Source organism: Oncorhynchus mykiss, chromosome 7 (assembly GCF_013265735.2).
Source record: "Oncorhynchus mykiss isolate Arlee chromosome 7, USDA_OmykA_1.1, whole genome shotgun sequence".
NCBI classification, from domain to species: domain Eukaryota; kingdom Metazoa; phylum Chordata; class Actinopteri; order Salmoniformes; family Salmonidae; genus Oncorhynchus; species Oncorhynchus mykiss.
In genome coordinates, this window is record NC_048571.1 from 13196564 (window position 1) to 13214901 (window position 18338).

Sequence of the window (18338 nt, forward strand, 5' to 3'; positions counted from 1 at the left end):
CCAAATCCGGCTTTAAACTTCTTCACAACAGTATCTCGGACCTGCCTGGTGTGTTCCTTGTTCTTCATGATGCTCTCTGCGCTTTTAACGGACCTCTGAGACTATCACAGTGCAGGTGCATTTAAACGGAGACTTGATTACACACAGGTGGATTGTATTTATCATCATTAGTCATTTAGGTCAACATTGGATCATTCAGAGATCCTCACTGAACTTCTGGAGAGAGTTTGCTGCACTGAAAGTAAAGGGGCTGAATAATTTTGCACGCCCAATTTTTCAGTTTCTGATTTGTTAAAAAAGTTAGAAATATCCAATAAATGTCGTTCCACTTCATGATTGTGTTCCACTTGTTGTTGATTCTTCACAAAAAAATACAGTTTTATATCTTTATGTTTGAAGCCTGAAATGTGGCAAAAGGTCGCAAAGTTCAAGGGGGCCGAATACTTTCTTGACTCGACTAACCGGAGCCCCCGCACATTCTCTGTACCGGTTTCCTCTGTATATAGCCTCGCTATTGTTATTTGACTGATGCTCTTTAATTATTTACTTTACTTTTTTTGTAATTTTTAAAACAGCATTGTTGGTTAAGGGCTTGTGAGTAAGCATTTCACTGTAAGGTCTACACCGGTTGTAGTTGGCGCATGTGACAAATACGAATTGATTTAAGGGGGATTATCCAAAATGTTCATTGCATGACAACCTAGTAAGTTCAGAATGCTGCAGCCACTGTTAATTGGTGATGTGTCCCAAAATAATTGATATTGTGAAAGTTTCCAGTGTCCATGAGCAAAAAAAAAGTTGTGTAGTGAAAGTTTTCAAAAACATTACAAACAACCAGAATCAATTGGACAGTAATACATAATGCAGCTTTAATATATATGTATGATTTCTTAGAGTGGGTAAACTGAGAATTATGCAAAGTAGTTAAGTCATGTATGTCAAGGGACTATGTTACAATGTGCAATGTTACCATAAACACATCTTACAGTAAATATGGACATTTCATGTACATGTTATGGCAATACAAACACACTGTATTTGGTACATAGGTCGTGGTGCAGCAAGTTTGAGGGTAGTGGAGAAACACAAGTGGGAATGATTGAAGTAACTGAGGGTCAGAAAAGGATATCAGGGTGCCCAGGAACTTGAAGCTGCTGATCATCTCCATGTTAATGTACAGTAGATGGGAGAACGGTCAAGTGTCACCATTTACTTTGTTTTGCTTATGCTGAGACTGTTGGTGATCAGGTGTACCATGGGTCCATTCTGGGGATACACAGATAATGTAAAAAAATCTAATTTGTTATTACAGGATTTACACCCAGAGCCCTGAGTCTGCTAACCAGTTTGTGGGTCAGGATGGCGTTGAAAGCAGAGCTATAAAATAAAATGCACTCTGACGCATGTAAACATGTATAATTGACATTTGTTGGAACAATAGGCAAATGAGTTGTTCCAGTGAAATGTTTTGCTACTATGTGCTACACAATATCTATTGTTCCTGTTTTTTAAAATCGATATCGACTGGGCTGCAGTGAAGATGGTAAGAAGCTTCGATATCATGGAGACATAACTTCTAACGTCGTTTCCTGGTACACCCACACAGACAAAAATGCCAACCAGCAGCTCTCCGTTTTGCCTGACGTCAAACATTAGCAAGAGTGTTGGATTGAAGTGTTGAAGAAATGTAAACAGAACCATAAGAGCAGATGACTTTTTTTTGTCATATTTACTGACACAGTTTTAAAATGTCTACTTTCAATTGATTCATTGACTCCAAGAACCATAGACGGTTTGTAGTTCATATCATTAACACAACTGACCGATGTTGCTTGACTGTAAATTGGGATACATGTTTTAATGACATTGAATATTTGATTGGGGTTAATGATACTTGATGAATCAGGTCTTCTCTGCTGCTTCATCAGCCTCCCCCTTGCCCACTCCGAGCTCCTCTTCATGGTTCCCTTCTGCAAGACAATTGTGTGAAAATAAAGTGGAAGGAATGGGAACCCTATTCCTTTGAAGCAGTAGAGTATATGCCTGAAGGCATTTTACCATAATAAGCTTCGATGGAATATAAATAATCAAAAAACGAAGTGAACATGCACATTAAAGTCTACTCTGTTCGAAAGCTGACATGTAGATATTAGCAAGGGTTTTTACAAAGTTGTCACTAGACAAATTTGCTTTGTGTGAGCTTTTCAGTGTCTTCATGCCAAATGCGAGCTAGCACGGCTAACGCTAGCATTGAAATGTCAGCCAGTCAGGCGGAAGAAGTTGCCTACCTTCAGCCGTTGTTTTGCTTAAATACAAGGTTTTGGGCTAAAAACGTAACTCAAAAGCATGTCCTGCTTCAGTACTAGCCGATAAGTCACATTTAGGTAGCTTGTCTTCCTTTAGTCAATGATAAAGACCATCGAGAACTACCGGGATGTTGAGCATCTCCGTTGTCGAATCTATGTATGCCTGGTCCTGCATTCAAGCAACAAGCTTGCTGGTATGTAATTTACCTTGATAGTATTAACTTCTTGAATCTACTTGAGACGCATATGTCTCAAGTAGGCACCTGGAAATGCAAATGCGCTACGCTAAATGCTAAATGTACTCGTTAAAACTCAAACCTTGATCAAAATTCACAAGCAGGGTATTGAATTAAAGCTACACTCGTTGTGAACCTAGCCAGCAAGTCAGATTTTTAAAATGCTTTTCGGCGAAAGCATCAGAAGCTATTATCTGATAGCATGCACCCCCCAAAATGCCAGCTCGACACGTAAACAACAGATTTTGCGATAGCCGGCGCTACCCAAAACGCAGAAATAAAATATAAAACATTCATTACCTTAGACGAGCTTCTTTCTTGGCACTCCTATATGCCCCATAAACATCACTATTGGGTCTTTTTTTCGTTTAAATCGGTCCATATATACCCAAAATAGCTTTGTATAGAAGTAGTGTCATTCAGAAAAATTCATCGTTTTTAAACGCTGCGTAATTTTTTAAAATTAAAAAAGTCGACGATAAACTTTCACAAAACACTTCGAAATCCTTTTGTAATCCAACTTTAGGTATTAGTAAACGTTTATAATCTATCTAAATGATTACAGGGCGATGTCTCTTCAATAGGTCCTCACTTCAAAAACAATGCAATCTGATCTCTCCCTAAACTGCATCCGGGTGAAGACTGGAAAACTTGGGGTCAGACAGATGGATTTTCCAACAATTAATTTGATTGAAAATTAGTACAATGGCGCCATCGTGCGGAATTTGTAGACGGTGCAGGCAAATTCCCATTAAATTCTGTTCTCCTTTAACAACTGGTGGAAGTGACTTATGGAAATTATTTTTTGCTTTCAGAGAGCAGTTTTTCTTGCGTTTTTCAATGAAACACACGCTCTGTTATAGTCACAGCCGTGATTTAACCAGTTTTATAAACTTCAGAGTGTTTTCTATCCACACATACTAATCATATGCATATACTATATTCCTGGCATGAGTAGCAGGACGCTGAAAAGTTGCGCGATTTTTAACAGAATGTTCAAAAAAGGAGGGGGTAGGATGAAGAGGTTTTAACATAGTTCAATGTGTTTCCGTGGCAGTTATAGTTGACATGTTTTTTCAGCAGGGCTTTTAATAAAACACAAGACTGGCGCGGTTCACTGTGGCTAGCAGTTTGAGGCAAAGTATATGATATAATATATATATTTTTTTTTACCTTTATTTAACTAGGCAAGTCAGTTAAGAACAAATTCTTATTTTCAATGACGGCCTAGGAACAGTGGGTTAACTGCCTGTTCAGGGGCAGAACGACAGATTTGTGCCTTGTCAGCTCGGGGGTTTGAACTTGCTAGTCCAACGCTCTAACCACTAGGCTACCTTGCCGCCCCAATATGGCCAGGGTTCGAGGCTACCGACATTAGCTAAATTAGTTAGCAAGTATCTGATTTAGTTTATGCTAAGCACTGCTGATCCTGGTGCGAGATTAATGTTGGCTGAATTTTAAAGCCAGTGATGAGAAACAGATCCTTCCACTGTAAACTAGCTGATAAACTTTTAGATTCAGTAACAACAATTTTCCAAGACAAAACGGTTACCTTGTAAATGTTCATACTCTGCTTGCAATGCAGTGGAAAAGGAAGTTCCTTCAAACTGTGAAACCTGGTTGCAAGGAAGAGCTAGGGGAATTGTCTAGTAAAATGTTCATATTAAGCAGCTGTAGGGATTCATTTGACTTGTGCAGGACCGCTGACAGCTGTTTATTTAGCACATGTTGGACCGCCTGCACAAGCTTATTAGACGCATGTTTGTCGTTAATTTAGTGTGTGAAGATGTTTATTCGCGTTAATTTAGTGCGTGAAGATGTTTATTCGCGTTAATTTAGTGTGTGAAGATGTTTATTCGCGTTAATTTAGTGCGTGAAGATGTTTATTCGCGTTAATTTAACACCTGCACCTGTTTACTTTACACACGTAGCATTAAAAAGATTGCGTTTTGACCACGTGCTTTAAGACCCAAACGGTGTTCCATACAGATGTACACACACACACACATACACACACACACAGAAACACTTACTGATAACAGATAGTGTATATGTCTTGTCAAGCAGTTTGCTGTTCAACTCAACAGAATAAACTCCACTGTCTGTTTTCTACATAGTGCAGCATTCAAAATGTCCTACAACACTAGCAGTGTTACTGACATATCAATACACAAGACTGTAACATACTTGTGAGTGTCCACTCACCTGAACCAAACACCTCTCCAACTGGCTCACTGACTTCCTCTTCCCCACTAACAGCATTATTCAGCTTGCAGATGTACTTGTAACCGTTGTTTGATTGGCCAGTGTCGCTCTTAAAGACATTAAACTGTTTTACTCCGACTTCCCACGCCCCCTCTGCCACTTTCCATCTGTAGGTGACGGGTTCAGCATCAGTGGTGTCACCTTCACAGGTCAGAGTGCAGGAGGTTTGGTTGGCGTTACAGGAAGAAGTGATTGTGGGTTTGGGGACTGCCTCTATAAATAGAGGAAAGAAACAGGAATCATGTGGGAAAATAGTTGTGAGGCACTGAATAACCTGCTGTTTCTACATGACCACACACACACACACACACACACACACACACACACACACACACACACACACACACACACACACACACACACACACACACACACACACACACACACACACACACACACACACACACACACACGCACACACACACACACACACACACACACAGAGAAACACTTACTGATAACAGATAGTGTATATGTCTGGTCTAGCAGTTTGCTGTTGAACTCCACAGAATAAACTCCACTGTCTGTTTTCATCAATCCACTGATTCTCAGCTCTCCAGTAGTCTGGTCCAGGGTTGTACGCTCTCTGAAGGCACCATAGATGTCCAGACCATAATCCTTGTCCCACTCTGCCACCTTGTACTTCCCATGCTTCCATAGGATTCTTGTGATGGGGTCAGTCACTGTGGACTTGTCCGGCGTCAACACGAGCTCACCTCCCACTTTATGATAAAGATACTCTGGAAAAGCAGACATTTCATACATGTATCAGAGAGGAATAATTTGGGAAAATGCTTGTGAGGCACTGCAATACATAACCGCCTGTTTCTACACGACCACACATACACACATGTACATACAAACACAAACACTTACTTATAACATAATGTATATGTCCTCTAAAGCAGTTTGCTGTTCAACTCAACAGAATAAACTCCACTGTCTGTTTTCTACATAGTGCAGCATTCAAAATGTCCTACAACACTAGCAGTGTTACTGACATACCAATACATAAGGCTGTAACACACTTATGAGTGTCCACTCACCTGAACCAAACACCTCTCCAACTGGCTCACTGACTTCCCCACTAACAGCGTTCTTCAGCTTGCAGATGTAATTATATCCGCTGGTTGATTTGCCAGTGTTGCTCTTAGAGACAAACAGCTGTTTGTCTACAACCTCCCACGGCCCCTCTCCCACTTTCCAGCTGTAGGTGACTGGTTCAGCATCAGTGGTGTCACCTTCACAGGTCAAAATGCAGGAGGTTTTGTCTGGGTTACAGGAAGAAGTGATTGTGGGTTTGGGGACTGCCTCTATAAATAGAGGAAAGAAACAGGAATAATGTGGGAAAATACTTGTGAGGCACTGAATAACCTGCTGTTTCTACATGACCACACACACACACACACACACACACACACACACACACACACACACACACACACACACACACACACACACACACACACACACACACACACACACACACACACACACACACACACACAGAAACACTTACTGATAACAGATAGTGTATATGTCTGGTCTAGCAGTTTGCTGTTGAACTCCACAGAATAAACTCCACTGTCTGTTTTCATCAATCCACTGATTCTCAGCTCTCCAGTAGTCTGGTCCAGGGTTGTACGCTCTCTGAAGGCAGCATAGATGTCCAGACCACCAAAATCCTTGTCCCATTCTGCCACCTTGTACTTCCCATGCTTCCATAGAATGCTTGTGATGGGGTCAGTCACTGTGGACTTGTCCGGCGTCAACACGAGCTCACCTCCCACTTTATGATAAAGATACTCTGGAAAAGCAGACATTTCATACATGTATCAGAGAGGAATAATTTGGGAAAATGCTTGTGAGGCACTGCAATACATAACCGCCTGTTTCTACACGACCACACATACACACATGTACATACACACAGATGTACACACACACACTTACTGATAACATAATGTATATGTCCTCTAAAGCAGTTTGCTGTTCAACTCAACAGAATAAACTCCACTGTCTGTTTTCTACATAGTGCAGCATTCAAAATGTCCTACAACACTAGCAGTGTTACTGACATATCAATACATAAGGCTGTAACACACTTGTGAGTGTCCACTCACCTGAACCAAACACCTCTCCAACTGGCTCACTGACTTCCCCACTAACAGCGTTCTTCAGCTTGCAGATGTAATTGCATCTGCTGTTTGATTTGCCAGTGTTGCTCTTGGAGACAAACAGCTGTTTGTCTACAACCTCCCACGGCCCCTCTCCCACTTTCCAGCTGTAGGTGACTGGTTCAGCATCAGTGGTGTCACCTTCACAGGTCAAAATGCAGGAGGTTTTGTCTGGGTTACAGGAAGAAGTGATTTTGGGTTTGGGTACTACATCTGTAAATAGAGGAAAGAAACAGGAATAATTAGGGAAAATGATTGTGAGGCACTACATTACATAACCTGGTGTTTCCACATGACCACACATACTGTATGTACACACACGCACGCACGCACGCACGCACACACACACACACACAGAAACACTTACTGATAACAGATAGTGTATATGTCTTGTCTAGCAGTTTGCTGTTGAACTCCACAGAATAAACTCCACTGTCTGTTTTCATCAATCCACTGATTCTCAGCTCTCCAGTAGTCTGGTCCAGGGTTGTACGGTTTATGAAGGTACCATAGATGTCCAGACCATAATCCTTGTACCACTCTGCCACCTTGTTCTTCCCATGCTTCCATAGGATGCTTGTGATGGGGTCAGGCACTGTGGACTTCTCTGGCTTCAACACCAGATCACCTTCCACTTGATGATAAAGATCTGGAAAAGCAGACATTTCATACATTGTGTTAGGGTATAAATATATAGTCCTAACCCTGTTGGCATTGAAAGTGACATATATCGACTTCTGTGTTATATAGACTGTATTATAGACTGTTGTGTTATATAGACTGTATTATAGACTGCTGCGTTATATAGACTGTTGTGTTATATAGAAAATGTTCCGACTCTGGTCTTGACACATGCGCTCTAGCCAACAGCTACAGTGGGGGTAAACTATCTACATTATGACATTATTATGGATTAGCGTGATATTATTTTTATTTGTCAAACAGCAGCAAAGCATCGATCATCATGTCACCAGAATAAGACCCTCAATATTTATTGGAAAGGAGCATCAAACTCATCACCTTGGACTTTCACCACCCTGTGAAGTTCATCATTTATTTAGTCTGTAACCTAATAAACTGGATGGTTTCCTGGGTCGTGGTGGGAGTACCACACAACATATCATCACAACTCCAAGTTTACAGGGTTGATGGTTATTATATCAATATTTGTGCATAAAGCAGGGAAGGCGTTATGGGCGGGACCTAGGGGGCCTGGCCCGCACTATTTTACCTCCTTGCCCGTCTAAATAAAATATGGATAATTTATTTGACCGAGACGTAAGCCGACAGAAAGACTCATCAATCTCAGAAAACGCATCCGAGCGAGCGAAACAGTGCCCCTCTGTCTCTGTATGCGTAGACCATGTATCTGATGCTGTCTGGACAAAAGTACTATGGCAGGTCATGCTTTTTCTGGCCAGACAGTATCAGATACATTGGCTACATATAGTAGGACAAAGGGGCACTATTTTGCTCTCTAGGTTCAGCAGAGAGGAAGAAGCTAAGTGAGATGGCTCACTCTTGCCAAAGTCTGTCCTGAATAAGCCCGCAGTCTCCGAACAATTCTTGCACATTCATTGTTACATTGTGTGAATTGTTTGCCCCTTTGATTGTTTATTCTGATCAATAACGCATGGAAATAAGGTATTTCTGTTTTTTATTTGTAATAAATAATAAATAGATTTCGAAAAACCTGTTTTTGCTTTGTCATTATGGGATATTGTATTGATGAGGGGGAAAAAAATATTTAAACCATTTTAGAATAAGTCTGTAACGTAACAAAATGTGTAAAAAGTCAAGGGGTCTGAATACTTTCTGAATAAACTGTATGTAACCAGTAGGCCTAAATGTACCTTTAATCGCTGTCATTTGGTTACATGAATTACTGTTAATGCAAGCATTCCAGTCATTTACCGTTCTCATTCTCAGACTGGAAACGTTGTTTGCAGAGTTCACAACCTACTACACTAGTGAGAAACAAGTTTTGGTTTATTTCATAACTATCATTTAGGAGTTGTACATTTTTTCCATTGTCTTTTGTTTGAAGTGCTCCATGTGCGCAATGAGCATGTCTGGTTTCTCTCTCCTGATAACGTTGAGGGAGCGTGTGTGCAGAACTAATCAGTTGAATGGGCCTTTGATATCCATCAGTGAGCACGGCTTGCGCGTTCACACATTTTTTTTATGGGTGTTATAGTAAAGACCATAGGGAGCTCGTGAGATTGAAGTTTGAGGAAGCTTACAATGTATCTTACCTTTTCTACCGATCTGCATGAAGGTTCTGATTATTTTTATATGCGCATTTTCGTGGAGCAGTTTCATTTCAATAATAATGTTTTCGTTTCTCAAAATCGTTGGCAAATGGTTAATTATACAAATCTCAAAGTTAAAATTCAACTAAAGCTGGGTGGACACTACACGACTTTCAAAATCCTAACAACGCCGAGCCTCTCACATTAAACGACTGTGTTTCCTGTCATTTTCTCGATACCACGCTGTCTCGTAAAAACAAAGATGTGATTAGATTTACTTAGCTACGAGTTGTGGCTCAAAGCAGCTTCATAAACGTTCAGTCAGACATTGACGCTTACCATACCGAGTTCAAATATCTAGCCAACATTTTGAAATGAGCAACATTGCTTATGAACTTCAGAGCTGTAACGATCTACACATTTTGGGTGATGCGAAACAACGTCATCATCTCACTGGCTTCTTCTCTGCCGAGCTCTCATTGGCTATTGCTGATCATCGTTCTCGAACCTTGTCTCACACTACAAGAGCACTGTAGATTTTGTGCCGATAAAATTCAACATGTTTGAAAATATTGGGATGTCTGGTACTGCTCAAAGACGAGATCGGTATCCTTCAGGATGACTATTAAAACCTGTGACTATTAAAACCTTTCCTAACCAGAAACCATGGATTGATGGCAGCATTTATGCAAAACTGAAAACGCGAACCACCGCTTTTAATCATGGCAAGGTGACTGGAAGCATGACCGGATACAAACAGGGCAGCTATTCCCTCCGCAAGGCAATCAAACAAGCAAAGCGTCAGTATAGCGACAAGGTAGAGTCGCAATTCAACGGCTCAAACACAAGACGTATGTGGCAGGTTCTACAGACAATCACGGATTACAAAAAGAAAACCAGCACCGTTGCTCCCAGATAAATTAAACAACTTCTTTGCTCTCTTTGAGGACAATACAGTGCCACTGACACGGCCCGCTACCAAAGCCTGTGGGCTCTCCTCCGTGGCCAATGTGAGTAAAACATTTAAACGTGTTAACTCTCGCAAGGCTTTGGGCCCAGAAGACATCCCTAGCCGCGTCCTCAGAGCATGCGCAGACCAGCTGGCTGGTGTGTTTAGCACATATTCAATCAATCTCTATCCCAGTCTGTTGTCCCCACATTCTTCAAGATGGCCACCATTGTTCCTGTTCCCAAGAAAGCTAAGGTAACGGAACTAAATGACTATTGCCCCGTTGCACTCACTTCTGTCATCGTGAAGTGCTCTGAGAGACTAGTCAAAGATCATATCACCTCCACCCTACCTGATACCCTAGACACACTCAAATTTGCTTACCGCCCCAATAGGTCCACTGACGATGCAATCGCCATCACACTGCCCTATCCCATCTGGACAAGAGGAATACCTATGTAAGAATGCTGTTCATTGACTACAGCTCAGCACGTAACACCATGGTACCCTCCAAACTTGTCATTAAGCTCGAGATCCTGGGTCTCGACCCCGCCCTGTGAAATTGGGTCCTGGACTTTCTGACGGGCCGCCCCCCAGGTGGTGAAGGTAGGAAACAACATCTCCACCCCGCTGATCCTCAACACTGGGGCCCCACAAGGGTGTGTTCTCAGCCCTCTCCTGTACTCCCTGTTCACCCATGACTGCGTGGCCATGCACGCTTCCAACTCAATCATCAAGTTTGCAGACGACACTACAGTGTTAGGCCTGATTATCAACAACAACGAGACGGCCTACAGGGAGGAGGTGAGGGCCCTCGGAGTGTGGTGTCAGGAAAATAGTGGAGTGGAGTAGTGGAGAAGGTGGAAAGTTTTATGTTCCTCGGCGTACACATCACGGACAAATTGAAATGGTCCACCCACACAGACAGCGTGGTGAAGAAAGCGCAAAAGCGCCATTTCAACCTCGGGAGGCTGAAGAAATTTGGCTTGTCACCTAAAACACTTACAAACTTTTACAGATGCACAATCGAGAGCATACTGTCGGGCTGTATCACCGCCTGGTACGGCAACTGCACCGCCCTCAACTGCAAGGCTTTCCAGAGGGTAGTGCGGTCTGCAAAACGCATCACCGGGGTCAAACTACCTGTTGTCCAGGACACCTACAACACCCAATGTCACAGGAAGGCCAAAAAGATCATCAAGGACAACAACCACCCGAGCCACTGCCTGTTCACCCCGCTATCTTCCAGAAGGTACAGGTGCATCAAAGCTGGGAACGAGAGACTGAAAAACAGCTTCTATCTCAAGGCCATCAGACTGTTAAACAGCCATCACTAACAGAGAGGCTGCTGCCAACATACAGACTCAAATAAATGTATCACTATTCACTTTAAATAATGCCACTTTAATAATGTTTACATATCCTACATTACTCATCTCATATGTATATACTGTATTCTATACCATCTACTGCATCTTGCCTATGCCGCATGGCCATCACTCATCCATATATTTATATATATACATACATATTCTTATTCATCCCTTTACATTTGTAAAGGTAGTTGTTGTGAATTTGTTAGATGACTTAATTGTCGGAACTAGAGGCACAAGCATTTCGCTACACTCACATTAACATCTGCTAACCATGTGTATGTGACCAATAACATTTGATTTGATATGTAATGGGGAAGTGATAAACAATCAGAGGGCAAACAATTCACACAATGAAACAATGAATGGGCACAGTGTCACATTCTGACCTTAGTTCTTTTGTTATGTCTTTGTTTTAGTAAGGTCAGGGCGTGAGTTGGGTGGGTTGTCTAGGTTTGTTTTTCTATGAGTTGGTATTTCTGTGTTTGGCCTGGTATGGTTCTCAATCAGAGGCAGCTGTCAATCGTTGTCCCTGATTGAGAACCATACTTAGGCAGCCTGTTTTCACCCTTGATTTGTGGGTGATTACATGTCCCTCCCCTTATTCTTGTTGCAACATAAAAAATGATATTCAAGACACATTATCTTGAAACATATTTTAGATTCTTAAAAATATATATTTAACTAGGCAAGTCAGTTAAGAACAAATTATTATTTACAATGACAGCCAAAACTCAGTCAGCTAAGAGATATTGCCACGCCAGCTGCCCAAATGTTCAGATTTCAAAATAGGCATAGGCCTATGCAGTTGTGATTTGAAACAATTCACAGATATTGATCTTCTGTGGCTAAGTCATGCTCTCTGGTGAAGTATTTTGAATGTTTTTATTAAAGATGGATTAATTATATAATTTCGCAAAACAATCAATTTACTTTAGGGGAAGCCAGCATCCTAACAGTGCACTGTGCACCCGCCAACTTTCCTTTCTAATTCGCAAGAGGCTGGAACCAGAGATCTGTATATAATGATGAGATACTCATGTCTCCGCCCTAACAATGGGAGTCATTGTCCTTAAGGCGGGAAGGCAGGCCACAAGCTCATGTCTGCATATTATGCCCATAGGGTTTATTCTGGACTGATTTTGGAGAGAGTGAGTCCTCTTGCTTCACCTCTTCTTCTATGCTGAAAACGAAGCATCCGAGTGAGCAAAACAGCGCCCCCCTCTCTCTTACAATATCTAGCCCATGTATCTGATGTTGTCTGGCCAGAAATAGTATGACATGCCATACTATTTTGGTCCAGACAGCATCAGATGGATGCTTTATCTGAGATTGATTGCTCTTTCTGTAGGTGCACATCTCGGTCAAATAAATCACAAATATTTCAATATTTTATTTGGAGGGGCAAGAAGGTATGGTAGCCCCCCTAAGGCCCGTCCATATCACCGGCCCTGCCATGATCACGCAGACCCTTCTGTAGGTTTACGCCTTGGTAGGCCAGGACTTAATATTCTGTCACTTTCTGACGTCGGTTATGTGTGTGTAGCTACAAATAATAAGGAGTCGGTCATTATTTCTCATCGAAACCCACATAGACTTAGTTTAAAACCATTCAGACTTTCCATGATGAAAATAACTATGAAGAGCGTGTTTAGGCTATTGTCAATAATGTTGCTATAAAGGCTTCTTGTTTCAGATTGCCATGTGTTTTTTCACTGATGTGAATCACACTTGGGCGGCTGCGCTTGTTCTTCAAGTTGCAACGCATATTGTGTTCATAAGGCACATTGTTACATTTCCTACCTATTGTTCATCATAATCAAACATTATGATGTGATGATGTTGTAGGCTACACAGTAAGCACACAAGTAGCCTTACAAATATTAGGGAGACCTAAAGCTACGTTCGACCCTGCGGTCGGTTCAACTTACCTCCGGAAACCACATTTTGCGCCACATAAAGCCAGAAGCACAATTCGATGAACGTTAGTTTCGGCATATTTGCTAATTAGTTTGTTTGTTAAGATAATAGATAAAAGTAAGTTAACATGAGATATGCTAAAACATGGTGTGGTTCATCGTCTAACCTACGTATGATATTGTATTTTCTGAGGTTGTGAAAGTGAAAGTTAACTGTGGTTTAGTTCCTCCCTATTCATGAAATCTTGGTGGAAAATACAATTGTTTAAATTGACTTGTAAATTATGTTTAATAGCTGCAATTAGATGATATGGTATACAAACACATTGCATTCTATTTATATGTTCTAATAACTTTAATAAGCTTTTTTTTAACCAGTTCTGGAATATTCCTTCCTGTAGTCAACCCATACCTGGTCTTTGGCGCATCCCTATTTGTATAATTGGCTGCAACGCACATAATTAAATATATAGAATTTAGAATTGATTGAATCTCTGCTATAATGTAACAAAACTTGGCAATACTGAAATATTCAAAGGTAAATGAATAACTATAGTTAATTTAATTTTCCTCCTGTCCACTGAGTGTAAAATAGATTTTAATTCAACAGCCTATAGCCTATAGCCTATATATTCGTCCATATGCCTATATGGCATGCACACTAAAACATTCACAAGATTAAATATTTTCCTCAAAACATATAATGCATGTTTGCCATCTTACTGTATGGTTCAATATTTAATTATAATTCACAATATATATTGAAATGCAACAATGTCAACGATTTCACAGAGATACAGTTCATATAAGGAAATCAGTCAATTTAAATAAATAAATAAAGCCCTAATCTAATGATTTCACATGACTGGGCAGGAGCGCAGCCATGGGTGGGCCTGGAAGGGAGCCAGGCCCAAGTGGGAGCCAGGTGGTCTGCTCTAAAATGATGTTGGAGGTGGCTTATGGTAGAGAAATGATCACTGAATTATCTGGCAACAGCTCTGATGGACCTTCCTGCAGCCAATTGCACGCTCCCTCAAAACTTGAGACATCTGTGGTATTGTGTTGTGTGACAAAACGGCACATTGTAGAGTGACCTTTTATTGTCCCCAACACAAGGTGCACCTGTGTAATTATCATGCTGTTTAATCAGCATCTTGATATGCAACACCTGTCAGGTGGATGGATTATCTTGGCAAAAGAGAAATGCTCACTAACAGGGATGGAAACTAATTGATGCACAGCATTTGAGAGAAATTATATTTTTGGGAACATTTCTGGAATTTTTTATTTCAGCTCATGAAACATGGGAACAACATTTTACATGGTGCGTTTATATTTTCGTTCAGTATACATAGTTGAGCATCATAGTAGCCTAGGCTAAACATGACAGCCCCTACAGGATAACAATATAATACATAATAACCTGTAAGAGATAGAAAAAGAGAGATGAGTTTACTGAAGTGAAACAAACCTTCCCTGTACAGAATCTAAATATTTATCAAACAAACTATAAATTCAACAAGTGCTTTTCAACTGGTTTCTTCTGGTACATACTCTGTAGTTGTACTGGTCTCTGTTGGTACAGAGGATTTACCTATACTTCTCTATGTAGTAGACAGAGTATCTGAGCTACTCTCTATTGGTGTACATGCTGTATCTGAGCTGGTGTCTACTGGTCTGGAGGGTGCACCTGAACTATAGTTTACTGGAGTAGATAATGTACCTACATGCTGTGGCTCTGAGACCAGCTGACAATCCTGGACTGCTTCTATCTGGAGTGTCTGTACTGTCTGACACTGAGCTAGTGGGTCTCCTCAGACCTGATAGGCCAGGTGTTCCTCCCTCTCTGTCTACCTGACTACTGCTCCTCTGGGTTTCCATTGTTTTCAACACACTTCCTTGTTCTACACCCATTTGATAGCAATGAGTAACTTATAGTTGATGGTTTTGGGGGTGAGAAGTGGTGGGTTGTTGGGTCTTTATGTATGGGAATTCGGTATGGAGGTGTTTGTTTTAGAGAACTTAAGTTCTATCACCTCCTCTCTCTCTGCACGCTCCATCTTAGTCCATTCTCTGAGGGGTTGGTGAAGACCTCTGACAGTCAGTCTGGCTGTTGTGTGTATGGGTCTGCTGGATTCCTCCTCTTGGTCCTCTGACCCTGGCTCCACCTCAGATAGGATGTCCTCCTGTTGTTGGTCGTCACCTTGTTTTTTTCTATATCCCTCTTCTTTCTCCCCTTCGTTCTGTCTCCTCTTCTTGCTCCTCTTCCTTTCCCTCTTCCTCCCTCTATGCATCTTATCTTCCCTCTGTCTCTCCCTCCCTCTCTGCATCTTATCTTCCCTCTGTCTCTCCCTCCCTCTCACCATCGACATCTCTCCTTTCCTCTTCAACTCTCTCTCCCTCTGTCTCTGAGTCATTTCCTTTGTCACTCCTCTTATGTAACTCCTGGTCAGCTTGGTTCCCCCACTGTTTATCCTGAACCTGTTGGGAGTGTTAGATTGTGGTTCAGGCTGTATCCATCGCTGGCACAAGACATCTGAGGGTGCTTTGGAAGGGGTGAGATGAGCCCATCCTCTACCTCTCCCTCACTCTCTTTCTACACTCCCCCCCCCCCCCCCTCTCTCTCTCTCTCTCTCTCCCTCCCCCTCTCCAGATTCCTTAGTTGGCGTCCTCATCTGATATTGGTTGGAATCCCGGCCCTGATTCTGGTTGTTTAGTTTCAACTGGCTATTACTCACAGTCCCACCTATGTTATCAGTAGATCCATCCTTGTCATAGTCCAGTAATGGGTTTTTATCTCCCTAACTATCTCTGGTTCGCACACCTTCCCCTGTCTGCTTGATCTATGTCCTCTTCTTTAACCACTTGTTCTCATTCCAGTAATGGCAGCCTCTCCTTCTCCCCACTCTCTGCATGGCTGGTTCCCACTGCCTTCTCTGGGTCCTCTTCAGACTGGCTGGTTCCCACTGCCTTCTCTGGGTCCTCTTCAGAGTGGCTGGTCCCACTGCCTTCTCTGGGTCCTCTTCAGAGTGGCTGGTCCCACTGCCTTCTCTGGGTCCTCTTCAGAGTGGCTGGTTCCCACTGCCTTCTCTGGGTCGTCTTCAGAGTGGCTGGTTCCCACTGCCTTCTCTGGGTCCTCTTCAGAGTGGCTGGTCCCACTGCCTTCTCTGGGTCCTCTTCAGAGTGGCTGGTCCCACTGCCTTCTCTGGGTCCTCTTCAGAATGGCTGGTCCCACTGCCTTCTCTGGGTCCTCTTCAGACTGGCTGGTTCCCACTGCATTCTCTGGGTCCTCTTCAGACTGGCTGGTTCCCACTGCATTCTCTGGGTCCTCTTCAGAGTGGCTGGTCCCACTTCCTTCTCTGGGTCCTCTTCAGACTGGCTGGTCCCACTGCCTTCTCTGGGTCCTCTTCAGACTGGCTGGTTCCCACTGCCTTCTCTGGGTCCTCTTCAGAGTGGCTGGTCCCACTGCCTTCTCTGGGTCCTCTTCAGAGTGGCTGGTCCCACTGCCTTCTCTGGGTCCTCTTCAGAGTGGCTGGTCCCACTGCCTTCTCTGGGTCCTCTTCAGAGTGGCTGGTCCCTACTGCCTTCTCTGGGTCCTCTTCAGAGTGGCTGGTCCCTACTGCCTTCTCTGGGTCCTCTTCAGAGTGGCTGGTCCCACTGCCTTCTCTGGGTCCTCTTCAGAGTGGCTGGTCCCACTGCATTCTCTGGGTCCTTTTTAGACTGGCTGGTTCCCACTGCCTTCTCTGGGTCCTCTTCAGAGTGGCTGGTCCCACTGCCTTCTCTGGGTCCTCTTCAGAGTGGCTGGTCCCACTGCCTTCTCTGGGTCCTCTTCAGAGTGGCTGGTCCCTACTGCCTTCTCTGGGTCCTCTTCAGAGTGGCTGGTCCCTACTGCCTTCTCTGGGTCCTCTTCAGAGTGGCTGGTCCCACTGCCTTCTCTGAGTCCTCTTCAGAGTGGCTGGTCCCACTGCCTTCTCTGGGTCCTCTTCAGAGTGGCTGGTCCCTACTGCCTTCTCTGGGTCCTCTTCAGAGTGGCTGGTCCCTACTGCCTTCTCTGGGTCCTCTTCAGAGTGGCTGGTCCCACTGCCTTCTCTGAGTCCTCTTCAGAGTGGCTGGTCCCACTGCCTTCTCTGGGTCCTCTTCAGAGTGGCTGGTCCCACTGCATTCTCTGGGTCCTCTTCAAACTGTCTGGTTCCCACTGCCTTCTCTGGGTCCTCTTCAGAGTGGCTGGTTCCTACTGCCTTATCTGGGTCCTCTTCAGAGTGGCTGGTTCCTACTGCCTTATCTGGGTCCTCTTCAGAGTGGCTGGTTCCTACTGCCTTCTCTGGGTCCTCTTCAGAGTGGCTGGTCCCACTGCCTTCTCTGGGTCCTCTTCAGAGTGGCTGGTCCCACTGCATTCTCTGGGTCCTCTTCAGACTGGCTGGTTCCCACTGCCTTCTCTGGGTCCTTTTTAGACTGGCTGGTTCCCACTGCCTTCTCTGGGTACTCTTCAGAGTGGCTGGTCCCACTGCCTTCTCTGAGTCCTCTTCAGAGTGGCTGGTCCCACTGCCTTCTCTGGGTCCTCTTCAGAGTGGCTGGTCCCACTGCATTCTCTGGGTCCTCTTCAAACTGTCTGGTTCCCACTGCCTTCTCTGGGTCCTCTTCAGAGTGGCTGGTTCCTACTGCCTTATCTGGGTCCTCTTCAGAGTGGCTGGTTCCTACTGCCTTCTCTGGGTCCTCTTCAGAGTGGCTGGTCCCACTGCCTTCTCTGGGTCCTCTTCAGAGTGGCTGGTCCCACTGCATTCTCTGGGTCCTCTTCAGACTGGCTGGTTCCCACTGCCTTCTCTGGGTCCTCTTCAGAGTGGCTGGTTCCTACTGCCTTCTC

At 43.4% G+C, this 18338-nt stretch overlaps 1 protein-coding gene across 1 annotated transcript in view; it reads right to left on the reverse strand.

Moving 5' to 3' along the window:
* Positions 1-844: 844 nt before the first annotated feature.
* LOC110527330 overlaps positions 845-18338 on the reverse strand; it is a 59034-nt gene continuing 41540 nt past the window's right edge. The window contains exons 4-10 of the mRNA XM_036982626.1: positions 7352-7633; positions 6931-7197; positions 6327-6614; positions 5854-6120; positions 5263-5547; positions 4748-5020; positions 845-1970 (exon numbers count right to left, since the gene is read on the reverse strand). Of these exons, the coding sequence (XP_036838521.1) occupies positions 1903-1970; positions 4748-5020; positions 5263-5547; positions 5854-6120; positions 6327-6614; positions 6931-7197; positions 7352-7633 (1730 nt within the window). The 3' untranslated portion in view covers positions 845-1902. The remainder of the gene's footprint in view (positions 1971-4747; positions 5021-5262; positions 5548-5853; positions 6121-6326; positions 6615-6930; positions 7198-7351; positions 7634-18338) is intronic.